The sequence below is a fragment of the Carassius auratus genome, unplaced genomic scaffold (assembly GCF_003368295.1).
Source record: "Carassius auratus strain Wakin unplaced genomic scaffold, ASM336829v1 scaf_tig00016351, whole genome shotgun sequence".
In the NCBI taxonomy this organism is placed as follows: Eukaryota; Metazoa; Chordata; class Actinopteri; order Cypriniformes; family Cyprinidae; genus Carassius; species Carassius auratus.
In genome coordinates this window covers 397910-425349 of record NW_020524667.1, presented here as the reverse complement: position 1 = coordinate 425349, position 27440 = coordinate 397910, and the positions used below count along the sequence as shown (strand labels likewise).

Here is a 27440-nt window from a genome sequence, read left to right as displayed (position 1 = left end):
GTGTCTACTTAAAATAACATCAGTCGTTTTTCCTCGCCCATTAAATGGAAATAAAACGAGGCTTCCCTTCTCTCACGTTGTTTTGCGAGTAAAACATTTATGAAGCTGAATACGTCAGTATATGTGTAGTATGTTTGTGAGAGGAGACACCGGGAGCTCGAGGCGTCTCCGTCCGCCCTTCTCATGCACGAGGGCGCGAGCCCGCGGTAATGGCGGTAATTTGGGTTAAATAAGGAGAGCATCCGCTTTTCAGACACTTAAAAACTTCCAAAGCTCTCGTAGACACAAAAACCCCAAAGACTCGAGTATTTTGCTGCTGGGGAGGGAGGAGACATTCAGAAACACTGAGAACGAGGCGAATGACTGGGACTCACTTAAACACACACACACACATTTGCACATGAGCAAAAAGTCTTACTTGAAAACTGTTATGTGTCATTAGAGGTTTCATTTTCATAGGAACAATATATATATATATATATATATATATATATATATATATAAATATTAATATTAAGGACATGTATATGGTTTAAATGGGTTTCTATCTCTTTGCATGCACCTGTGTGGCTCTTAATTTGACCGACAGGCTGATTTGAGCGATGACCCCCCCCCACGCGCGCCCCACTTATCATCCTAAACGTGCGCAAAACACTTGCAGCATGGGTCAGACAGTCACTGTCCCGGTTCGGTTGACGGTGAACAGAATAGAACAGGAAATAATAATAATAATAATCACTTTTGACTGGATTGGCTGCAGGAGAATTAAACTGAATCAAAAGTGCCCGCACAACACCCATTATTACATTATTATTACGATCTAAAACAGGTTAAATGAATTAAAAATAATGTTTGTATAATGTCTAATTATCGTATAGGTACAGTGGTAGAAAATAGGTTATTTGTATTCCGTAGCATTAAAACAGTGTTTAAATAATTCGTAGATTTAATATTATTCTGCTGTTTAATGATTTTGTGCAACATTATTTCCAAACGAGTTGTTTGATTAATTGTTTTTTAAAGCAGTGTAATTATAATTAACATCACGTTAAAGTGGTATATTTGATCTGCCATATCTGCAATTAATTTTGCTTTCATGCAAGTGTCTTCCATTCAGTTAAACAGAAATTAAAATATTTGATAAATACATATAAAGACCACAGTGAAATAACAAAACAAAACGTTTAATCGTGCAATCCAAATTACAGTGACACAATACACCCAGTAAAACTTACGTGTTGATTAAAAAACTCCCAAAAAGCAGGTAAATGGTAAAGCCGCGAGGAAAACAGACAAATAAAACCGGCTCTGCTAAAGAAAGCACAAACGACCTTAAAGAAATGTCCACAAAAATCATCAAAATGTTGAAAGCGCACTTGGTTCCTTATTAGGCGAAGATACAATATTTATTCCGTGTCTCCAGGGATGAGGCTGCTCTCTCTATTGTCCTCCCTTTCCTCAATGCTGATGCTTAATTTTCAAAACTTCTATATTACCAAGGGACCTACGACATCAGCCGGAGAAATACCCAGCAAGTACAAAATCCGAGCCAGGGAGCGCTTTGTGCAGAGGGGAGGCATTTCAGCCGCTTTTACCGACTGCGCGAGGCGACATTTCATTTTCACGCGCTATTTTGGGAATTTTTTTTCTTTCATTCGTCCAACAGCGCTAGGAAATCGGGTTATTGGATCGCGAGAATGTCAGCCACATTTCCGGGACTGGTGCACGACGCGGAGGTATTTAAATTAATTTCTTATCACCTCACAAAAATCATCTCATTTCATTTCATTTAGCGTAGCATCGCATGGAGTGAAATTAGGATCACTTAGCACAGCGAAATGCAAGTTGGGACTTCTGAGGGGAGTTTGTTGTAAGGCGATGATAAATAGCATACCGTGTGTTATTTTCTAATGAAAATGCCTTTTACTAATTTTTTTTCGTGGCGAATATGGCTTTCCGGAGTTCTTGTAAAAGTCTCTCCTGTGATTGGAACCATTTGCTCCTTCTTTTTTATACATAGTAACAATTATAAGACTTGTGCATTGTGCTTACCCGCAGTGAAACGAGTGTAGAAACGGATTTTAATGACGTTTGCACGGATGTAGTAATAATAATATAGTCAAATAACACACTCCATGGCAAATGATAGACAAGTGAGGGAGGGAAAAAAACGCTGTGAGCTCGTGGAGCAGTTTGCAGTGTGTTTCACGCACTCCCTCCCAGGCACGGAGAGATGACATCGCCGTCAGGTACTTTTCTAAAGACACTTTGAGCTGCTGTGTGTGTGTTTGTGTGTTTGGGGAAGGTTTGGGTTTCCGCCGCGTGAGGAATGCGCGCGGATCGCTGCGAGCGCGTGTAAATGACATCCCTCATATTTTTCTCTTTTTTCCCCGCACAGATACGTCACGACGGATCAAACAGCTACCGTTTGATGCAACTCGGGTGCTTGGAATCTGTGGCCAACTCGTCTGTCGCTTACTCTTCATCGTCTCCGCTTACATACCCAGCTACCGGAACCGAATTTGCCTCCCCGTACTTTCCCACGAACCAGTACACGCCCTTACACCACCAGTCCTTCCACTACGAGTTCCAGCACAGCCACCCGGCCGTGAACCCGGACGCGTACTCGTTAAACTCTCTCCATCACTCGCAGCAGTATTACCAGCAGCTCCATCACGGCGAACCGGCGGACTTCATCAACCTTCACAACGCCCGCGCGCTCAAGTCCTCGTGCCTGGACGAGCAGCGGCGGGAACTGGGCTGTCTGGACGCGTACCGCAGGCATGACCTGTCAATCATGAGCCACGGCTCTCAGTACGGCATGCACCCCGAGCAAAGACTGCTGCCCGGGGCGGGTCTGGGGCTGCCGCCAACGGGGGCCGATGACCTACAGGTAGCCTACACCTCACCGGCATTTCTACCGTTCAAGCACAAAATACACACACTCAACGTGTCACCACCGTCTCACACGCGCGCGCAGGCTGCAGAGAAGTTGACGCCTTCAGGGATGTTGCATAGTCACTTTCACTGCCCGAACAGAAGAAATGATTGCCCGAGGGCTTCGACAAAAAAAATCTGAGACATCATGAGAGACTGAAAGAGAAAACTCGAGGCCGAGCGATCATTTCTTGTCGATTAAACAAATTAATTTAATAACGAATAATAGGCCTGTATTAATATTTCGAAATAGCTTATTAAAATAAACGGATGAACACTGAAATAAATCCTACAATGAAAAAAAAAAAACAGTCCGATTTGCAGAAATGCATTATTTCACGACATGATAAATTAGATTTTAAAATTTTAGCTATATTTTGAAACTTTGGAAACTCCATCCTTTCATTTGATTTAACTGGCGGATTTTACATATTTAATATAGTGAATATTGAGAAGTGTGAATTCGGCGGCGCGTATGTCGGGCCTCGCTGCTGTAAAGCCGCTGTTTCTTTTTCCTCCTTTAAAAGGCGGATTAAGGGCTTGAAAAAGTGCGAACAAAAGGCAAATCCTCCGCAGTAGAGCACCGTAGTTTATCCAATTTAGGACTTAATGTCAATCAACTGGTTATTTATGCACAGACATCTGAAACAGCTCAAGTTTAACCGGTGAGTCAAGGATAATGTTAAAAATATGTTAAAATAGAATAAATTATACAGTAATTTTAATTCTTCAGTGCGACCGTTAAATTGAAAAGATAACATATTTTTTTGAAAGAAAATATTTTAGCTAGCAGATTACATTGTAGATATAGATTTTACTTAATTGAATAAAAATGATATTCTAATTTTAATATAACTTAAATTTAGTATTTAAAATATAACATAAGAATCTTATTTAAAGAAATAACAGAATAAAACGATTATACAAAATATTAGATCATGGAATAGGCTTTCGTTAATAATATAAAATGGTATGTAGCTACAATTTATTTTTATTGTTTTGACTAATATTTAACAAATTATTGTTGCATACTTTTATATGCTCATCGTGTTTAACATGGCATATTTAAATAACATGGACAAAATAAAATCAACAGTATAATTATTATTATTATTATTATATTATTTTGCAATAACATTTTGTAAGAAACTATTCATAAAGCATGTTAGCACAGAAGCATTTTTGCAACATAGAAAATTTTTCAACAGCAGCTTCACAAAAGTCATAAAATAATATAGGCCTACACTATTATAAAGTTTAAATGTGTTTTTAATAAAAATGGTGAAGGTTCATTTTGGTATTGCTGTCGCGTGTTCTGGAACATTCTGCACACGCACACAAAAAAGGCCCACAGGAGAACAGACACAAAAACACAGAAAACAACACATACGTCCCGTGAAAAGGTTTTGGAGCTTTCTTTGGTGCTGAATGAAACCGTGCGCTCGGTGAAGGCCGCGGAACAGATGCGGTCAGTCTCGCGCACACAAGCGCATCTTTGAGCCGCTAAACAGATTTGGCACGCGGAACAATAGAAGCTGCCGCACCTTTAACACGCACACGCGTAATTTATGCCTGATCCGACGGGTTTGTATATTGATTTTATAATCACTTTAACTGCTGGGAAAAGAAAAATAGAGCATGAGTTTGTTAAAGGGTTATAAGAGCACGTCAGTATGTGAGCGTGTGTGGGTGAATGTGTTTTTTTTTTTTTTTTTGAGACTCTGTGTCAGACTTGGCCTCCAGACTGGTCGTGGCTTGTGAGAAGGATTAACTCTTTTCTTTTGATGCAATCTAGTGTTCCCTTGGCTGATGACATCACTGATAAGAGAAAGTAAAATAATCTGTTGGTTTGACATCATAATGTAACGGGTTCCTCTGCAGTTTATCTAGCCTACCTGTAACCACGTGCTCTGTTTGATCTGTCACACATGCCTCTTCAAAACCTAAATACTGATCACCATGTTTAAGATTAGTGTATTAATATGAAGTTCATGTGTGTGTGTCTAGGGATCTGTAGACGCTCAGTGCGGACTCGTGTTAAATGGACAAGGTGGAGTGATTCGGAGAGGTAAGGTCACAACACACACACACACACACACACACACACACACGTAAACGAAGCAAAAGAAGCACACGCTCATTTAATTAATTTTTTAAATCTTTAAATAGGTGTATATAGGTATTAAATATATTTAAAGGTGTTTTTTTTATTATAATTAGGCTATTGTTTTACTAACGCCAGTCATTTCTGTTAACTATGATTTAAATACTTATTTTGTAATTATAGGAGACTAAAGTAAATATGCAAAAAATAGCCATTTACACCATTTCAGTGAAAAGACAAGGATTGACTATTTTAGCACGCATTTTTGCCTTTTAATTTAAAGATAGGCCTACTGAAGTAGCGTTGGTTTTATTCATTTAAAAATCCCCAAAGATAATACATAGCCTATATTTTATTAAAAATGTAGGGAACTAATTTATTTGTAATAGTTTTTACATTTTGGCTTTACTATTAAATGGTATTGCATTCATGTGAATGTTAATCAACAGGCGTACTGCTTTCAATGTAAGATTGTTAAAATATTGCTCTTACTGAAGAAAAAAAGATGAATAACAAATGCAACAAAAATAATAAACATTTCAGAATCGGCAGGAAAAACGTCAATGAATTTAGCTTAATAAACTTCACTGTATTTACATATTGGATGCAATATTACATAGCCTATTGGATTTATTATTTTCTATTGTTTCCTCGGGCAAAAATCTGCAAATTCATATGATCTCTTACGTAGGCTAATATATATGCTTTTTTCTGAAAACAAATCTTTTGTTGTTTAAAATGTAGGGTGTTTTTATTATTAGTGGTGATGGTTTTGATGTCCTAGACGTTGGTGTTTCTTTTAAAATGTGTATTAGGCCTACCTGTCTCAAAACATGTTTACTATAAGATATTGTATCTTTATAGCTGACGTCGCAATTCAGAGAAAATCTATTAATTAATTAGTCTGCATAATTAAGGAACTATATCTTTTTTTCAGAAGTACAAAGCCCGATAAAACACACTCTCCACTGAGAGCAGTTCAAGATAATCTCAGAAGAATTTCTGTATTCTCTGTCTTCCGCTGTATTTTGTAAAACCGCGAGTCTTGAGCGGATGAATTGAATCGTGTTCCGCGTTTCTTAATATTTTCTTAATATCAGTCGCATCTTTGTCTGTCTCTTCAAAGCGGCAGCGGATCGACACACGTGTGGAGTTTGCCATAAAGCGAGCGGTGTCTCGTGCGCTTAATTTTTAATAAACTCTGTCTAGGTGTTGGGCTCGCCATCACTTCCAGTTAATGGTGTGCAGGATTTAGCCGCGAGCTCCGCCGCTCCAACCATCACAACCAATAATCATTGCTTTACCTCGCGCTCCGGTATCGATAGCTTCTCGCGCCTCGGGCGCACGCTTTGATATGTTAATGCCGCGCGGCTCCAAATTCAGTAGAGATCATATTAATGTTGTTCACACTGACTGCAGCTTTGGCTTCTTTGAATATTCAGATAACCTTTTTCAAAAGAAATCAGTCAAGAAACGAGGATCCTACTTAGAAAAGTCGTCTGTGTTTTAATCATGATTATTCCTAGTAGCTTTCAGGAATTTGATCGCGCTTCACTCCGCCTTCACACGCGCACACACTGCATTTTTCTCTCACTGTGCGGTGTGCGCGTGCTCGCTCTTGAGAGCGTGTGTGTGTGTGTTTTGGGTGATGAGCGCGAGGCGCGCACGTAAACACACCACCGTCACAATTGAAATAGAAACAGAATGACATTTGGCCTATGTCTTTTTTTTCTTTAATTTTCGTGGCAAACTCGCAAAAAGCGCTTGATTCGCTTTGTGATCGCTCGCGCGCTGCCTCGGGCTACTCTCCCTCGCGCTTAAATACCCGCTATCGCCTCTGGGCCCGGCGCGCGCGACCAGACTACCGGCAATAGCTCTTTTTCAATTGCCCTTGGCAACATAAAATACAAACTACTTTGAATCAAAACATTTTGGATGGAATTAATGTGAAGTGAACTTGCATGCCAGCAGAGATCTTGGGTTTGTCAGAGCGCTTTAGGGTGACTGATCAGGAGCAGGTTCGAGGCCGGCTAGCCAGAAAACTCCTTCAGGAAACACACACGTTCACACTCAAACACAAATACACACATGTGGCTAAATAAGGTAGCCAAACCCATTGATTCAAGCCTAACTGAGCTTGTGATCTTGGCAACATAAATGGATCTAGGGATAGTTTGTATTTGACATAGCCTACAGTGTTTAATAATAAACTCTTACAATTTAATATGCAATTAAATGTGCAAAATACTTCTGAATGAATCATAATTATTCATACAGGTAGTTGACATGAAATACTTGCCTGCTCCTTTTTAACTAGATGGAATATTTGCACTTTTTAAAAAAATGCATTAAAATTAACTATAAGGCAAAAGCTTAATGTTTTAAAACGTTACCTACAATGCATAAGCTTGTTTATATACATTTTAAGTTCATGGACATGTTACATGCCAACCACTCATATACAACTGCACAGCTTCAGTGCATGCTTTTTGAAATAGTTGCAAAATAGAAAGCATTATGAAACATTATCAGTTGATTTCTTTGTTTATGAAGAATATAGGTGATTTTCTCATTTGTGGCCACAAGCAGAACATGCAAGCACCATTACCGGTTATTTCCAAAGGTTTAATGTGATGTTTGTTGCATTTTGTTGTTGTGTACAGGTGGCACGTGTGTAGTGAACCCTACAGACCTGTTCTGCTCTGTACCAGGAAGACTTTCTCTACTCAGCTCTACCTCAAAGTACAAAGTCACCATCGCTGAAGTCAAACGCCGCCTCTCACCTCCAGAGTGTCTCAATGCTTCACTACTCGGTGGGATATTAAGAAGGTAAGAGATGCACTTTAAACACACGAAACTCATAAACTGGAATGCACACATTTGGAATTTTGGAATACTAGATATCAAACACCTGAAAGCATTGAATTCTGAACCAAGTCTAATAGAAGCACAGCTGTAGTGTTCATTGGCACACATTTAGCTGCATTCAGTTTAACAAAGATCTCGTGCATGTTTTTTGCCAACTACAGATTTCCTTAAATACAGGTAGCAGGAATTACAATTACAGCAAAATAAATTCATGCAAGTATTGAAAATGAAGAAAAGCACTTATTTAGTTCATTTGCAAAACCAAATGCAAGACAGAACGAGGAAAAAGAGATTGAGTCTTGGACATTTAATCCAGAGATAAAGAAGAGAATGTGGCTGGCTGGATGTGTGTGCGCGTGTGTGTGTGTGTGTGTGTGTGCGTGTGTGTGAGAGAGAGAGAGGGAATGAGAACAGTGAAGCTGAGGTTCCATTATTGATGAGAGACACAGACTGGAGAGCAGAAATGAGGCCAGGGACGAGAAGAGAGGAGAAACACACACACATTCACTCACTCACTCATTTTAAACATAGGACAACACATGCTGGTAAAGTTCAAGTTCATTAACACCTGCAGAAACTAAAGAATTGCCAGAAAAACATTCAGAAACTCAGTCTATATAAAGAAAAAATTGAATATTTGTTGTTGAATAAATATTTGATAACCCTTTACACATTATAGCCTGAATGAAGCCAACGAAATAAGCATTGTGAGCCTGTTTAGTCCTAATACTTTCAAATCTCATCTAGAAAAAAAGTGAGGACTCGTTTTAGTTGTCACAGCTACAGTTCTCGTGCTTAATTGGAAATGTAGGTTTCTAGAGCGTTTCGGTTTAATAATGTAAAAGTGCTTTGGAAAAAATAAGGAGCGGGTGAGAAGGGCAACAAACGCTCTTCAGTGGATATGAAATGTGACGTGAAGTGCATGTAAGTGTGTTGCTGATGGACTGTCTCCATCTGTGTGGGTCAGGGCCAAGTCAAAGAATGGCGGTCGATGCCTCAGGGAGAAACTGGACCGGTTGGGACTCAATCTCCCAGCAGGCCGCAGGAAAGCGGCGAACGTCACACTGTTGACCTCTTTAGTGGAAGGTATGGATTCATCTGTGCTTCTTTTTTTAATAATGCCGCCTCTTGTTTATTAAGTTAATGGTTGTTTTCATATGCATGCTTTTGTTTCTAACATTGAATTCTGACATGGCTTCACGTGATGCTGGATGTTTGTGCAATGACTCACAACTTATGTCATTTTCATTCCAGGTTATTTGATATCTAGTTTTTAGGACCTGTTGATAAATGCATTTTTGGAATTCAACAATTTGTAAATCTGATATTAATGCATCTGGTTTAGTTTAGTTTATTTGTTGCGGTTGAGTTCTTAATAAGATTGAAACAAATCTGTTCTGGCATAAAATTCTGAAATATGTTTATTCTACAGACAAAATCTATAAACTCAAGGGAAGAGTTTAAGTATTAGAAAGGCATGAGACAGATTGATGCAACATCTCTGCAATTTTTCAGGCAGTATTTAGAGAATGAACTGATTTCCCGGCTTCATTTCTCCCTTATCTTCCTCCTCTGTGTGTGTAGGGGAAGCGCTCCATCTTGGCTCGGGACTTTGGCTACACCTGTGAGACAGAGTTTCCCACCAAAGCGGTCGGGGAGCATCTCGGCCGCCAGCACACCGAACCAAAGGAACAGAACGCGCGGAAGAAAATGGTGCTGGCCACCAAGTAAGACAGCAAATCTTTAGTACTTTTAGCCAAATGAGTTAATCCATACCACTTTATTGGATATATATTTGAGTTCTTGAATAATAAATTCCTAAATGAAACCTTCATATGCACCAAATGTGATTTATCTAATCCAGTCTGGCCTCATAAGAACTCATCTTCAAAAACCTTAGCGAATGAGGTTTTATTATTGAGGATTGGAGGAAAGGATAAGTGTTTGCATGCATGTAACCTATAACAACTGAGATTTGATTAAATCTCCTCTATGCATTAATTATGAGGAATGTTGCTTTGGTTTGCATTTTGGAAATGAGTCCTTGTAACGGTTCGAATGGCTGTGTGTCTCTGCAGGCAGATCTGCAAGGAATTTCAGGATTTGTTAAGTCAGGATCGATCTCCGCTCGGTTCCTCTAGACCCACACCTATTCTGGACTTGGACATTCAGAGACACCTAACACACTTCAGGTATGAAATTGAAACCTGCATGCAAAAATAGAGCAAACATCCACTTATGCAAAAGTAACCATAAGACTAAAAATGCATTAGCCAATATAAGTAACAAAAGTGCATTTGCATTTATGTTTACAATAATAAAACAATATGATACAATCAGCATAACTGACTGTTTTTGTACAGATAAAATAACTGGAAGTCAATGACTTTGGAAGTCTTGCACATTCCAGTTATTAATAAAGTGAATATGCTAATGCAAGTATTGTTATTAATCACCATTTTAATTATCTTTTTTAGTCTGATCACGCATGGATTCGGTACGCCGGCAATTTGCGCGGCACTTAGCACCTTTCAAACCATTCTCAGCGAAATGCTTAATTACCTGGAGAAACACTCAGCCAATAAGAGCACAGGAACGCCGGACACCAACCAGATCAACTCCAACTCGGACAAAACACTGCGCAAAACCACAGAGGCACCGACAAAAGATGGCAAAATCGAGAAAACGGAATGACTCTGACGCAGGAGTGGCCACTTTCCCACTTCCTGATCTGAGCCCTGATGGGCGGGCCTCATTCAGGGCGTGGCTACTAGGGGCGGGGTTACAGGGTTTTTATTCCATATGGTTTATTTATATAACTGGCATCACTTCCTATGACCTCAGCTAAGAGTCTCTCTGTATGTACAAACCAGTCACATCATTCTCACAGTCCGACGAACACAAACCATTTTATAACTTATTGAAGAAGTTATTTTGCTTAAAGTTTGTCTGTATGTAATTAGTTTAAATAATGATTTTAAAAATGCAATCTTTTATCTATCTTTTATTAAAAGACTCACATTCCATTTCTGGCAAGGCCTAATTTGAGGTCAGTTTGAGACTGTAAATTACTACAGGTAACGCTCCCTGTTAGTTACTGTATATTGTGCATGTTAAACTTCGAACACCATCTGAAACTGACATTCCTCACTGTTGATCCAGAAAACAATCTCTTGACTGCATTTGTAAAAATGTTATATATAAATATATAAATTCAATCTTTTTGAACTACATATATGAAATAACCCTACATGCAAACTACTGGTGTTCAATAAAGCATATTGCTCAAAGTCTTATATCAACTCACGTGACTGGACTTGAATTCTTGTGCTGCTTCTTGAGTATGAATCATATTTTATGTGCATTTTCAATGGATTTGACACAGACAACACCTTATTGATTTATCTGACACATACATCAACTTAACCTGACAAAAAAAATCTCACTCTGTTCATGTTTTAACTTAGACAAGTTTCTCCTTCTGGAGATCTAGAGTACCTTCCTGGTTCTGGTGTGTTAGACTTGTAATAACGCTGCAGGGAAAGTACACCTACTTGCTTTACCTCACACTTTTACTTAATTCACAGAATATGAAAATACCCAGTGAGCTTAAAATAAAATGCTGAATTAAAATAATTAAAGAGAGAATTTCCATAATTAATCAATTATTGGATTTCATTCATTCTAAAAAACAATCGCAATGCAGCAAACCATGATTCTTCGGTCTATGATGGAATACATTTAGAAGAAAAAAAATAGTTGATGTAGAATAAATAAGCAACCAAACAGAAGAGATCATTAACTGCGCAGAAAGACCAACACGATGCTGCACCGGAAGGCTTTACAAAGTCAATAACCGACTGACAGATCGATGCGAAGCTTTGCACAAGATAAAAGAGATTCGCATATTATTTTTTTTGGGAGGAAACAGCTGTGTGATCTCAGTACTCTCAATAATCAGCGACTATAGCCTTGACGCATAATTAGCGCATTTATTGATCACGAGTGTGTTTTATCAGTTTGGGCAGTTCTAATGCATGTGTGACGTTCAATACATCAAGTTTCGGCTTTCATTTAATACGTGAAGACATCGACTCGACCTAGTTTATGCGGGGAGCAAGTAGACTAATTAAGTTCAAAAAGTAAAATGCAAATGAAAAGTCCTCATGAGAAAATAAAGACAAGCCATGCTACTCACAACCAAACAATTGACACTTATTCAATCTATTTAAACAAACATCTATTTTAAAAGTAAAATTTATACCAACCATAAGCATTTTAGACTATTTATAGGCTACTTATATAGTGACCATACCATCGATTTTTCATTGCACGATCATTGGCAAAACTATTCACATTTAAATAAATAAATATAAAAGTCTACTTTATGAATTGTTTTTACAAGTAATGACATCCCTGAATTTCACCAGATATTTTTTAATGGGCAAATTTCCACATAGACAGAACTTTAAAGGGCCAATGGGAAACTTGTCTGTAAAGATTATTATTTGTACAAGTCAGCGTACAAACAGGAAGAATCTGAAGCATCTGGACTTGGTTTATCATAGTTGAAGACTTTCTTCCCTCTTTTAAAGGTCTTCAACAGAGACACAACGGATCTTTATCACGTTACTCGCGCGCTATCTGGTGGCCAGCATGTGTAATTGCAGGCAATGTTACACTCGCACACGTTAACCATGTTCAAATTATATAATATATGTAGTGTGCATATAAATATTCACATATTTTTTATTAGGAGTGCACATTTTAATTTTAGTAAAAAATGTGGACAACTAACAATAGCAAATGTAATAATTATTAGTTTTTTATTTATTTATATTCTCTGCTTTTATGATTTGAAAATGTGACAAAACATGTTTTTGGCAAGATTGTTTGGGAATCTATGTGTGCCCATGTGTTTTTGTGTTCTATGAGAATTTTAATGTGCGATTATGTTGAATTCTAATCAAAGTCTGTTCAGAATGAGCCAACTTTCTCTCAAACTGTTTGGACATCTGTCATGGCCTCTAGACATGCCCAGAGTGAGCGTGCCAGTGTGTTTGGCTCTGGCACGTTCTCTATGGCAGCAGGGCTGCTGAAACATTAATCACAGATTATTTTCACTCTTCCATAAGTCAAGCAGGATCTTAATGGCCAATGAAACAGATCTGAGAAACTGACATGAAACTGGGTCAAGATCAGTGAACTCCGTTGGTCTCACAGTGTGAGGGACAACAATGTCCCACAGTATAGATTTAGTTGGTTTAAATCATTCTGGAAAATATTAGGAGATGTAGCAAAATGTTGACAATACAAATCAATTATTAGTAACAAAATATGCATTTATGGAGACCCAGTGACCTCTTGTGCAGGAAGGGGGAATTGTTCCCTTTCTAAATGAACAGAAACATTAGATCAGTGCCCGAAACTCAGTATGCTAGCATGCTTTTAAATATATTAGTCTCCAATTTTTAAATCCATAAGATTTAAGTTAAATTGAAAGTGATTGTGTTGAATTTCTTAATTAACCAATAATTAGCAGCACTGAAATTAATTACACTAAATGGAATAAAATAATTTAATTATTAATAATTTCATAATTTAAATAATTTTTTAGCCTACCTTAATTTTAGTTTATATTTATTTTATTTTATATTTGTTTTTACATTTTATTTTAGATATTATGCTGTTTAATTAATTGTTTGTGTTGCGTAATTGCTTTATTGTTTACATGTTGCAGACAGCAGGCTGTTCTAATGGCAGGTTCCCTATGTGGCAACTTTTGCCCACTTTATGTGAATCAACTTTTTTTCCCCCTAATACTTTAAGGTATTAGAAACTGATGATGAAATAAACCTACCCTAAGAAATATAAAGCCTATTTGCAGGAGTAAAACTGTAATAATTAACCCGTTCTCTCCTGCTTAGAACCGTAGGCTATATGTTTCATTTAGTTTATTGCTTCTATTTACTTATTCATTATTTATTTCCAAAGACTTTAGGTTTTTGGGACTTCTGAAGCTTTTGATTTTGTCTAATGTCTTTGGAGGATTAGTGTGTTTTTGCATAGTTTTAAACGTATTTTTGCGGAAATTCTGCAAAAATATGGTAAAACTTGTTGAGTTGTAGGCTATGGACCATTCAAATGCTTACATTTTGATAAGCTTACGTTTAAACAATGTGTCAGATCGCATTTCCAAATACTTCTTTAAAATAAGTCAAAACAAGGAAAATTAGTGTTCGTTTTCATTTGTGTGATGATTCTGCTCATTGCAGCAGTGCTGAAAAAAGTTCACAGCAACGCGTGATCACATGATTCGCTTCCAGATTTTCTTATTTTTATTTTATTTGACAATGAGGCCTCAGTTCTGATTAGCAATTATGAATCGCTTTGCTGTGTGATTTAATAATTCCTTTAACAAAAAGTGGGATTTTTTAAATACTTAGCGACGTCACAATTCATTGCGTTCTATTTTACAGCCTGATCACGTTTAACCCCTTCGTCACTTTCTTAACAGTTTATCTGAGATAGCAACAGTAACCAAGGGGCGGGGCTTTGAGGGGGTCAGTTACAGGCAGGTGTGTTATTTAGAGTTGGAATGAGCACCTCATTGCTTATGGATGTCAGGTATTTTAGAAACAGTGAGTATTACGATACCATGAAGTTTAGTACTGTTTGACCTCGTCTCAAAACAAGCTGAAAGGTTTTGTTATTTTGTTTCCAGTCAACCTGAAACGAGCTTTTTATTCACTTAGTTTCCAGTGTTTAAGTAGTATGTTTTTAATTGTCCAGCAGGGGGCGCACTGGACTGACTCTCATCACTGCGTCGCTGTAACTGTTTCAGAGGCAGCTGTGGATATCTGACCTCGTTTTCTTGCTGGTATATTTGAGGTAATGTTTGCTTACAGCAATGACTAAGATTTGTAGCAAAAACTGAGCGAGCAGAATCCTCGCGTTTCACTTATTCAGCGATTAAACAGTAGGTTAGGCTAGAGTTACCGAGGTATCATCGCCTCAACTGTTTATTGGCTTTGCAAGAATGACTTTTTAAATTATATATCAACGCAATTGATTATTTTAGGTTATGTGGATAATGCTTTTTTATTCTGTTTCGTTAAAAAAAAACGTGCACACACTTTGATTCGGTCCTGAAAAATAGCAGACCGCGTTAAGCGTTCACTTCAAGTGCATCTGATGATGGAGCTGGAGTCTCAGTGAATGCCCTGCAGCAGCTTTACATACAGCTCAAAGTCAACACACTTAACATTAGACATTCACTGTACAGCACACACGCAGACAAACACCGTTAAGGGCAATCGGGAATTTTTCTACGCGCTTTTCGTTTTTAGAGAGAGAGGGAGAGAGAGAGAGAGAGAGTTGAGATCTTCACTCTTCACGTGAATGCACTCGTTATACAGGGATCAGCGCGCGAACATGCTGTGGAAACTGGTGGAAAATGTCAAGTATGAAGATATATACGAGGTAACGAGAAGACAAACTGCATTTGCATCTGTTTTTTTCACTGTATGGTTCATATAACGACAAAAATTACGTTGATTCTGTCATGGTTTTTTTTTCTATTAAGTTTTGTCTCTTATTGATAGGGGGTCTATGTTGGTTATTTAGATAAATGGAGAAAACCAAATGTAAACATTTGATTTAGAAGCATTTTGTCATATTCATAAGCTAGCTAGTTTTGTTTTGATTTTAGCAGGTTTCTTTATTTCCTTTAAAAGTAGCTATTTGTCATGTGTTTCGAGTAGAGTTTTTAATATTATAACTTTGCAAATTATTAAATTTGTGGGGGGGAATAGGTGTTTTTTTGTCAAAAAAGAGCCACATTTAAACGCTCTTTTTACACGTTTATATCGTTGAAAGGTGATATTTAAAGTCAGCATAAAAAAAATCAAAGAAAGAAAAAAGATAATCTCGATGTTTAAATGCACTGAAAAACTTATCGGATTATTTTCTTGAGAGCCTGCCATCGATTTATTAATAAGAGAATCGCATTTACAGAAGAAGAGGACGCAGTGTCACGCGTGGGAGTCCCGTGGATTTCCCCTGAATGAGCTCGAGCTCGTGGGAGAGACTCATGGTGGTTTTTGGAAAAGCCTCGCTGGATGTCGACCCGAAGAGAGACACATGGCTTTTCTCTCACAGTCACCGTCACGCGTGTAATTAAACACTTCGACCCCGGTCCGTGAAATCGACTATTATACGAGCTGTTTAATGGAGCACCATTAGTGGAGGACTTCAAACTGTCAGTCGGTGCAGAAACCATTTTTTAAAACGTTCATGCTTTTGGTTTTTCTTGTAGGGACAGTTTAAACCGCAATGAGTGTTTGATGTTTATCTTTATCGTGAATTTCATTTTTTGCTTATCAGAGACCTTGGCCTGCTTAAACACACATGCATGTGAAACTAGCTATATGGAATAACAAGGGCACCGTTATGGTTAATGTAGTACAGTGACTCAAAATTACGCTTTTATAGGTTCTAAGTAGTGCTTCTTTTTATAATTTTTGTCTAACTGTAGGTATGGTGGAATCTAATTTTGCTATTGTGAGTAAAAGTCTGAATAGCTATGGTAAGTCTGATGATTATAATGCATATTAAAGTATGTGAGTACTATATAGTGCTTGTGAATGAGGCCTCTATCCATCTGCGTGCTCAAAGCAGCTGATTCCGGCGATTCGTTTGTTCTTGCTGGAGATAAATGGACTGTGCACACACAACAATAACATAAAAGACTACAATAGCAAAAGAAAGAGGTCCGGACCCGTGCATGCCGGACCTCAAACAGAGAGGGGATAAAACAGAGCACGAGTGTTTCCTCCTCCTGAATGAACGTCACTTACTGCAGCAGCGCCTTCACGCTCCGCTGCTCTCCGCTGCTTTAAGTATTCCCGCAATATTAGAGGAGTCATGAATAACAATTATTCTGAGGAGGTGTAGCGAGGCGCACGGACGGAGCACCGCACTCTGGATCAGAGCGTCGGATCGGGAAGAACAGGACCGAGACCTGGAGGAACAGGGCTGTGCAGAAGTCATTTGAGCTGGGGTAGCAGAAAAAAAGAAAAAAGATTTTGCTTCGTGTGGTCATGAGGAGTTAAGAAAGGAGCGCATTTTTCTTCAGGCGAGCGTGTGTCGTGCTGTCGCGTGCCCTTCTGCTCTAAACGAGCTCGCTTTTTTCCGTCCAGATGTTAGTGCACACCTATTCCTCCACGGTGAGTCTGAGAACACCAAGAAAAATACTTTCTTGTAGCTGCGTGGTAAAAAATGTGGCATGCGGGTTTTGCTTATTGTGTTCCGAGCTTAGGAACTTAAATCCTGCGTTTATACCTTGTTCTTGATACGGTTTAAGTTACTAGGCTACATGAATCAGTCAGAAAACACAAATATTTTGAAAGCTTTTGTACTTTCTTGGATCACCGCGGGCGTTATAGCCTATAGCTAATATAGCCTAGTCTTTCCATATCGTTGGATTCGTTCCAGTAGCCATTTAAAACATCTACAAAGTTTAGGCTATTAAAAAAAATAGAAAAAAATACAACACAAATTGTTGGTTTGTAATCGTATTTATATTCTTTTCTCGTTTGAAGGACCGCCATGATGGGGTACAGAGCCACAGTTCCAGACTGTCCCAGCTGGGGTCGGTCTCTCAGGGTCCGTACTCCAGCGCTCCGCCGCTCTCTCACACACCTTCCTCGGACTTCCAACCACCGTACTTTCCGCCGCCGTACCAGCCGCTGCCGTATCACCAGAGTCAGGACCCGTACTCACACGTCAGTGACCCGTACTCCCTGAACGCTCTTCACCAGTCCCAGCAGCACCCGTGGGGCTCCCGTCAGCGGCAGGACGTGGGCACGGAGAGCGGAGGTTTACTGCCGCAGCCTCGAGCCTCTTTACCGCAGCTCTCGGGTCTGGACCCCCGGCGGGACTACTCCACCATGCGCCGACCGGACGTGCTGCTCCACTCCACGCATCACGGGCTCGAGGCGGGGATGGGAGACGGTCTGTCCCTTCATGGCCTGGGGCACGGCATGGATGATGTGCAGGTTGGTTATGATTCTTATTTTTTTGGCTTGGAAAATAACCTCAATTTTGGGGATATAAATTCCACAAAGATGTGAAAGAATCGTTTTGAATTTTTATTTTGCGGTTAGAATGACCTAGTAACGAAAAAGCTTCATTTTTTTTATCATGTAGGCTATTCCTTTATAATTTTAGTAGCTCTATATGAAATTATTCTGTATATTTTGGGAGGAGTTTGAAAATGTCTGACCTGTTGACATTTTCTTTAACAAATTACAAACAATTTTACCATATCCTATAGGCCCTATGAATAAACGGAATCCAGACTCTTTATCATGCGTATGAATAGTAGCAGTAAATGCCCTAAAGGCTTGCTTGTTATTCGAAAAATATTCTGCTGCATTTTGTTTTTTTGAGTAAATATTTTACGTCATAAATCATATTTAAATGCATTACAGTTAGGCCTGTGTTGAGGTAAACTGCTGTTAACTTAAAATACTTTTTGCAGTTGCTAAAAATGAAAACTTCAGGAAGCCATCTTCTGCTCGGTTCACATATCTAACCATCTGTATTTTTTTTAAATCAATATATCTCTGCACACATCATTTCTAATTTCGTCAACTGACAGTTTCTGCGTAATCTTAATGTTAAGATAAGGCCTGTCTCTGTTCAGCTGACTGGACAATGATTGTCTGGCACTCTTCCCAAAATGATTATAAAACTATAGCTAAAACTGACGAAGGGCCTAACTGACATGTTATTTTTATTTTAAGATGAGAAAATTAGTTTAAAATGTATTTGTTTTTTTAACAGGCTGAATCCAGATAACTTTACGTTTCCTTATAAATTCATTAAGAAAACTTACATGGAAAATTTTTGTTTTGCATGAATTGTTAGTGAAAACAACTTAATTAAAAAGCATTTTTTCAATTGCCAATGTTCACTATTTGGATCCAATTGTTTTTTTGTTTTTTTTTCAATCCTCGATGGAAATATGCATCTATATGTCAAATGGTGGAATCTTATGGTATTTTTCAGAATTTGATTATGTGGAAGTTATCTGAATATTTATAATTGACTGTAGCATTTGTTTAAAAGTTAAATGTTTTCTCATGCCTTTTTAGGCTGTGGAGGACGCAAACAACGGGATGAACATCCTGGATCAGTCAGTTATTAAAAAAGGTAAATGGAGAAAATGGCTGCAAAAAAAAAAAGTGCTAATAGAAGAAATCACTGTTCTATGGATTTAGGGCAAAAGGTCATTTCAGGTGAACACACCTGAGCTCACATTTTTACGCATGCGCTGAACCACATTTGTTATTTAAATGATGTCACCTGCCTATTCCCTTAACCTTGGACGCTCAGCCAAAGCAAGTGGAATTGGATGCCATTGAATATTTTTAGAATCATCGCCCTACAGTTATAATCCAACTACGAATAATTTAGTGTCGTTATAATTATCGACCAATTTAACTTCTATTATAGGCTTCAGTTATTATCAGCTGTCTCTTTTCTTGATTAAAACAGTAGGCTAGCACAAATTCCAAATTTATGTAGGCCTATGTTTGTTTTATATTTTTGGTGTTGGGCGGGGGTCGACACTGAAGCACCACTTTGTTGATAGGCTATAATTTCTCCGCGGAGGTTTTGACATATTTACTCTGAGATAAGGCCTTCACGCAGTCAGTAAGAGCTCCAGCAACACTCCCTGCGCTCGTGTTAATATTTGTCCGTTATAAGGGACGTTTGCCGGTGATTTAGTTAACGGAACACGGCCCTCCCGTCCCAGAAGAGACGGCCTTTAAGTGGCCGCGGTGATTGATGGTTTTCTGAGCGCAGATCTCGTGAGCTCGTTTAGAGCTCGTTTACTATATTATCCCCTGTAGAGATCTCCGCGAGCTCGCGCCCTCGTTACCCCATTAGCGCTTAAGTTGGAGACAGCTTTTGACGGTCAGCTTGTGAGTGTGTGTGTGGAGGGGAGGGGGTGATTTGAAAAATAGGTGGTTAATGTTATTAGTATGTGTCCCTCACCAATCGATAATATAATAAATGAGTGTAGAAGTTTTGAAATGCCACTGTGGAAGCTGACAGGAAAGTGTAGCTAACTGAATTAAAGGGACTAAATCTAAAAATTAATATTTTAATCATGTTGGAAACTGCAAAACATTAGGCTACTGCACAAATTGAACCATAGCCTATTTTTGACGCTGTTGTTGGCAACATGTTTAGATAAATATATTTAAGAGAGAGAGAGAAAAAATACCGGCTTCCCGCAGTGTTTGCATTTATGGACCGTCAAGGCTTGCTTTCTATTGTCCGTGGAATTAACGCATGAAAGCAGGAGCACGAGCTGGCAGCTCCGGGGCGCGTGCATGTTGACCCGGGCCAGCCGAGGGCTCGAGCTCACGGCGCTTTCGTGTGCCAAGATTTCACATTACATAATATGAACCTATTCTCACAGGCCTGTGCTGTCTGTGACTAGTCTGAGATATTATTTAGAAATAATAACACCTTTTGTTTTACCGCTATAGCGCCACTTTTCGAAACAAGTAGCCTACCGTTAATGATCAAATCGCTTATAATTTCCGGTAAATTTGGGTAGCTCTGTATTAGGCTATAATGACGTAGCTCAGTTTTCTGTGTCTCTCGCACAGTTCCAGTTCCACACAAGAGCGTCACTTCTCTGATGATGAACAAAGACGGTCTAATCGGCGGGATCACCGTGAACGTCAACGAGGTCTTCTGCTCGGTTCCAGGCCGCTTGTCGCTTCTTAGCTCCACATCCAAATACAAAGTGACGGTTGGCGAGGTCCAGCGGCGCCTTTCTCCGCCAGAGTGCCTCAACGCCTCTCTGCTGGGCGGGGTCCTACGGAGGTGAGAGCGCCGATAAATCAGCCAAGAATCCACATTATAGTGGAGGTCAATGGATTAAAAACGAAAAATTGTACTTTCAATTTATAACTCATAAACCGTAGGCTTATGGCCACATCTGCAATTTCTGACGGGACGCTGATTAGCCTAGGTTTTTATTTCCTTTTCTTTTTTTAAAAGATTTTTTTAAATTACTCCTGCCAATAACATGTCTGGTTTTGAATTTTCACTCTTCATGGTGTTACTTTGCTGTCAATCCGTCATGAAACACGTCTCTAATTATGCCCGCGCTATCCTCAGAGCGAAGTCGAAAAATGGCGGGAGATCACTGAGGGAAAAGCTGGAGAAAATCGGCTTGAATTTGCCCGCGGGGAGACGCAAAGCAGCAAATGTCACTTTACTGACGTCTCTAGTAGAAGGTAAAGCAGAACATCTGATTCTTGTTTCTTAGATTTTTTTTTTCAACGTGTTTGGGAATCAAGGCCCTTCAAGTGAGCAAAACAATGGATAACCATAAAGGAAAACAAGTACGGATTTAAAAAACAATAATAATCCAAAAACACTATAGTTTATAAGTTAAATCATAATTTTACAATTTATGCCTAAACTGGAAATCTGAATTTAGAATGAACCTCGAACATGTGAAATTAAATTGTACCTATTGCCCTGGGAGTTTCTCTAATCTGATTGGTTTTCCTTGCAAATACCTAACAGATGCAGAAACAGTAAAACGACATTTTAACAGTACAACTAATTTGATATATCCTAATTATTGTTTCCGGATTCCGCAATCTTTCATTTGCTTAGATAATAGGCTTTCTCTCCCTCCAGTTCAGTTGCATGTAGCACTGTAATTTAGTATAAAAATATTTTAAGCGAAGACGTGGAGTAATTCTGTTTTACCATATTGTGTTTATTTTTCATTTCCAGGAGAAGCTGTTCATTTGGCTCGCGACTTCGGCTACATTTGTGAAACTGAATTTCCCACAAAGGCCGTGTCTGAATACCTGAACAGACAGCACACAGATCCGAACGAACTGCACTCGCGAAAAAACATGCTGCTCGCCACAAAGTACGTACACAACGTGTTATAATGTTTGTGTGTGTGTGTGTGTGTGTGTGTGTGTGTGTTTAACTATCGTTGCTTTCACTGGAAGCTGGTGGTGTAACAACTTGCCTCTCTCATCTGAACAAATGTGTAGCCACATTTCGAGGTTAATGTTGAATCCATCACGGATTGTCGTTTTGATAGCTGTCCGCTTAGTGCCTGGTGCGCTCTGACACATTTAGCTGGTTTCTAATGAGGCAGTTCAGGTCCAGCAGAAACACGCGTCTCTTATCCATCTCAGCCTGGCACCGAGCTAGAAACTCATTATATTTAAGTGAAATGTTTCAAGTCTTAAAGTGCCAGCTTTCCCCTTGAAGTTTTGCCTAAGGTCATCCCTCCTCCCTCGCCTCTTCTTTCACAGTCTGTCTGTCAAAGTCCCGTCAGTCAGCGCGCACCCGCGCCCCTCGCCCCCCGCCCTTGCACGCGCCTCGGGCACTCGCGTTCTGTCGCTCTGGAATGAGACAGAGGCGCGCTGCGCTCTCCCGAGTGGACAACAAGACTGTTTATGGCTCTGAGACGCGAATGTGGGTCAAAATCTGACAAGTTCAGACAACTGCAGATGCCACAGCAGGCGTCTGCAACGCTGCCAGTTGGAGGCATTTGAACTGTTCGTCACAAATGACCTTTTAAAGATTGAAGTATGATCGTTTGCTCAGGTTTGAGATTACATTGCACCTTAAAATAATAATTATTATAAACAGGACACAAGTAGGTTTGGGTGCATGATATGAAAAAGTTGTTTTCCTTCATTTGGGAAATTATGACTTAATTGATTTTAAATTTACCTTGCAAGTTTCAGATAATTATTTGAATTACATTGCTGATTATATCATTATTGGATGTTTACTGATCACAGTACTCACAGATTCAGATACTGTACACAGGCAGTTTCAGAGAAACACGGAGGTCAAATGTTTAGAAGTTATTTGTAGGATATGTCAGGCAATCTGGGAACATGGCTAAAATATGCCTGCATTTTTCTATATGATTCCACAAAGCGAGGAAAGCATGCACATTGGCCTCTTTTCATGGAGTGAAATATGCTGAGAACAGAATATTCCTCAGTAGTAACAAGAAACTCTCCCAGTAGACTGAAAGTTAAAATGATGGCTTTATTCTAATTGACGGGCTTTGGTCTCAGAAATATGCAGGCTTTTGCTCAAGTTGCTTTATGTGTATGGACAGTGAACACTTGAGAGTTTTATGTAAAGTAGATGTCAGCCTTTTTTTGAAACTGTTAGAATATTTTTGGAGACCTTTTGCTTGCAGTGTGCAAGGGGGATGAGAAACATGCATTTTACCCATAATTCCCAGGGACGCCACAGAGCTACTTAACAATTGCAAGCTTGAACCTGTCAGAGCACCTGTTATCTAAGTGTTTTCTATTACTCAAGATAATTAAGAGCAACTTGAGCAATAACATCATCATTATGTGAGACACTGAGAAGAACAAACATGGGTGTGATATTATGAACTAAGGATTTTGTAATATTTTGGTTTACTTTTTGATCTGTGAGAGCCTAATATATCATCAGTTTTCATTTAACATTTTTTTTTCTTTTAATAATGTTCAAATGCTAAAGTCACAGTGATCTATGAAGGTTTTCAGAGTTGCTACGCAGTGGCTTTGATTTTATTCAAGAGATCTTTATAATCAATATTTCACACTAAGATAAAAAAAATATGTAGATTTATACATAAAGACATAAGAATATCCATGGCAGTAAGTTGACAGTTCTTTTCAGCTTCTTTGGTAGGCAGAAAGGCTTTTTTAATGGAATCATGGTTCATGTCTTTTCCATTTGATTGTTTAATTCAACTTATGACTTAAATTCATTTCTTGAAAAATGAATGCTGTAATCCATGAGCGAGCAGGTCGCATTTCTTTAACTGATACCAGAAGATCAAGCACGTCCTTCTGATGCATGTTCGGATAAATGTGAATGAAGAATTTGTCATGCTTGATGTGCCATGAAAAAACTTCATGACATTTTCTGATTGGATCAATGCTGTGTAGATGGTAAAGGAATCGGATAGGGCACAGTTAAACTGATCCTAAAACCCACCTGACTATTCTTGCTATAGGCACAGCATGTCTAGACCCCACACTGTACCATTAGCAGACTGTCGGCATGTTAAGTCAAAGTTGTTTTCCTAAAATGTAATTCTTCCGGCATGAGACAAGCAACAGTAAACACAGCAATATCCACAATACAGACAGAAAATGAACAGTTTATCGTAAAAACAATGTTATCAGGCAGCATATATGAATTTTAGCGTATAATTGCATTGTTTAAAAGAGCATTAACTGTTACATACACTACTATGTAATTGTGATAGATAAGTAATTATAAGTTAAGTCAGTGTAATTGATTGTCGTAAAATATACTATATATATATTGTAGTGTATCGCTGAATGCATGCATTTGTTGCAACCATAAAGCAATATGCACTCCTCGCGGTATTTCGTAGCAGCTGACCAAAATTCTCAGAAAAGATGTTTGTGAAAGAAATAGAAGCCTTCGCCCTATTTAATGGCATTGTACCACTAGAATGATTTTGAAACTAAAAACATACATTTGTTTTAATATTTGTACTCTCCAATAAACACCACATTGCCCCCTGTGGCCAACACTTCTGGAAAGAGTTAGTTGTTTTAATTAGAAATTGTGTATCGTCTGTGATAATGGAAACAGTCAAAATTCTGAGCTTCATTTGTCTTTAGTGCAAATATTTGTGGTTCAGTCCATCACAGATGTTACATTCATTGTATGGTCTATGACAAAGATAATAAAGATTCACAATAAAACTTATACTGTAATCACAGCAATTTGTTCTCAGGCTTATTATTCGTATGAAGATTACAAGTCAAATCATAGGTGTTTTATTTTATTTTATTTTTTGCAGTGATGATGTAAAAAAAAAATAAAAACCATTTTGGGTTCTTCAAAGAGCCTTTCAGTGAACAGTTCTTAAAAGAACCATTTTTTCTTAGTGTGTAGAACATTTTTAAAAAATCTTAAGAACCTTTGTTGCAATAGAAAGGTTCTGTGGATTCTAAATGTTCTTCATGGAACCTTACAATGGCAATAAAGAACAATTTTGTAATTTTGGTTGTAATTCTTTGGATTGATAATGGAAAATTATTGGCTTCATCTCTGTCTTTTTTCCTTCTTTTCTCAGGCAATTATGTAAGGAGTTCACAGACCTGTTAGCTCAAGATCGCACTCCATTGGGAAACTCTCGGCCTACATCCATCCTGGAGCCAGGAATCCAGAGCTGCCTGTCACACTTTAGCTTCATCACACATGGTTTTGGTTCTCCAGCCATCTGCGCCGCCCTCACAGCTTTGCAGAATTACCTGACTGAAGCCCTTAAAAGCCTCGACAAGATGTTCCTGAACAACCCCACTCCAAACCGACACACACCTGCAGACGGCTCCAAAGGAGCTGGAGAGAAAGAGGAAAAACACAGGAAATGAACTGTGGAAATACGATATCAAGGAAGGCGAGTCATTGGAGATGTTCAGAGATTCTAGTTTTATGACACTGCGTTTTACATTCTGGATTGAAGATGGAGAGTGGAACAGATCATGGGAAATGAAAGGAACAAGACCATAAAAGAGACTGGAAGACACGAGTCTGCTGTGACACGTTCACCATCTTCATCTCATTCGTGTGCGAGTGTGAAAATATTCGAGGAGTGTTTGTGAGTGTGATTTTGTGTATCAAAAGAATGACATTTTACATGATGTTAGACGCAGGCAGTCCTTTACACACAACGTAAATCTGATACCTAATATTCGAGTGATCATCAGTATAATGGCCAGCACACAGGAGCACAGGTTTGTTGGGATGCTGGTGGAGACATTATCAACCACTATATTTAATTATACTTATACAAAATTATAGGTGCACAGTTCTGTAATATTAAGTACATTCCATTCAACCTTCACCAAAACTACACCCGCAGTAAAACAATCATCTGTCCCTAAAAGAAAAAATTTGCTCCACATAGATTTAAAGAGACAGAATATTCAAATATGAGATTTTATTGCATTTAGTAACACCTGCGGTGCATTAAAATGGAGTCTTATCCAAAAAGAGGCTGTAAATGTGTAACTATTTGTGCTACAGCAAAGCATAATGCTATTTATGGTTTAATCCATCATGTGATATCTATGACAGATTCACCATCTGACAGCCCATTACATACACATATACTTTACATAAACACAGCAATTCATTAGAATCTAAAGTTCTCAGTCTGAGATTTAACATATTCTTTAAAGCACCTTGGGCGATATTCAGAATAGGATGAATGAACAGGAGAAATTTGTATTTTTTTGGTTGTATTTCTTTGTATCTGAAACTGCTATTGCTTGTGCTGTCTTGGCCATTTGGTTGTGAAAATGTGAGGACATATTCCGACACAGCAATCATCTGATCAACTGAATCAACAATTTCACTGATAATTCATCTATGTATTTTTTTTTTAAATATATGCAAACATTTACACAGAGCGAAATCAACATAGGACAAAGAAAACACATTTTATAGCCTGAATATTGTTTATTGGTTTTACATCCCACATCAGGTGAATGGAAGATTGCTTTAATCGAGAAAAAAAAATAGACATAAAAAGGGTCCCGAATTTGTGCCCTTAGAACCGAGGTGACCGCGCGTGCTGGAACACGGCCACGCGCACTCGCGCAGCCTTTTCGCGCTCGCCTCAGCCGTCGTGAGTGCGCACTTTCTCAGTTCCGCAAACTGGATTATAGCCTGTCTGTCAAAGTAAATATTTGGTTAACTGTGTGAGGAAGGTTCTTTTATTTATGTCTGTATATATTTATTTATGCCTAATTTAATGGGCGATTGTACATATAGACTGGGTCGTCTATCTGTGACTGTCTCTGTGTGGGTGAACGCTTGTTTTAGATAGCATCCTGTATTTTTTTGTTTCATGGATACGGTGTTATGTGGTGAAGGCTAGAAGTTGGTTCTTGTCTGGTGATTTTCATTTACCTCGAAATATGAATAAATCGTGTGTTTTATTGTAGTCGTTGCTGTGTGGTTAACCCCTTGTTTTCTTGTCTTATAACTTGGTCTACGCAAGACACACGTCAAAAACGTTTCAGAAAGAATGCAGTTTTAATTAAAAAGGGCCGAAATTCCGAATAACTAAACTAAATACCATCGTAGTAAAATGTTTACGTAGTCATGCCATCAGTCCAAGTAATTGTTTTATTTGCATTAGTTAATTTTTAGATAGGCAAGAAGTCTAAGCATCTAAGCTAGCATTGGAATTGATTAAGATTTTTTATTTTTACAAAAAAGAAAAGAAAACAGCACTATAATTCGTTTTTGAATAATCAATGATAATTAATTAAAATTAATAAATTATATTAATAAATAAATATAAAACTCCAAAATATGTTTTCACCCAAATAAATAAAAAAAATGGTTTTCTTTATAAAGAAAGATAGACCAATTAGTTGTTTTTTTTTTTTTTGGCTAA

At 38.4% G+C, this 27440-nt stretch overlaps 2 protein-coding genes across 5 annotated transcripts; both read left to right on the top strand.

The window, feature by feature from the left end:
• Positions 1 to 1037: 1037 nt before the first annotated feature.
• On the top strand, positions 1038 to 11165 carry tfap2d (transcription factor AP-2 delta (activating enhancer binding protein 2 delta)). The gene is given in 9 exon segments (XM_026247795.1): positions 1038 to 1736; positions 2399 to 2893; positions 4945 to 5005; positions 7705 to 7870; positions 8877 to 8995; positions 9494 to 9507; positions 9509 to 9636; positions 9988 to 10101; positions 10387 to 11165. Coding segments are annotated over 9 exon segments (1353 nt in total). The 5' UTR covers positions 1038 to 1697; the 3' UTR covers positions 10604 to 11165.
• A 4109-nt stretch (positions 11166 to 15274) lies between these two features.
• tfap2b (transcription factor AP-2 beta) lies at positions 15275 to 26981 on the top strand. Of its 4 annotated transcripts, none has more exons than XM_026247792.1 (7): positions 15275 to 15391; positions 17512 to 17967; positions 19069 to 19126; positions 20599 to 20818; positions 21116 to 21234; positions 21746 to 21887; positions 25107 to 26981. In XM_026247792.1, the coding sequence occupies exons 1-7, from the start codon at positions 15311 to 15313 to the stop codon at positions 25402 to 25404; spliced, it is 1374 nt and encodes a 457-aa protein (XP_026103577.1). In that variant the 5' UTR covers positions 15275 to 15310; the 3' UTR covers positions 25405 to 26981. The 4 variants fall into 4 exon arrangements, with proteins under 4 accessions (XP_026103577.1, XP_026103576.1, XP_026103578.1 ...); XM_026247791.1 differs by having other exon boundaries at positions 20578 to 20818; XM_026247793.1 differs by lacking the exon at positions 15275 to 15391 and adding an exon at positions 16510 to 17136 and having other exon boundaries at positions 20578 to 20818.
• The last annotated feature ends 459 nt before the right edge of the window (positions 26982 to 27440 follow it).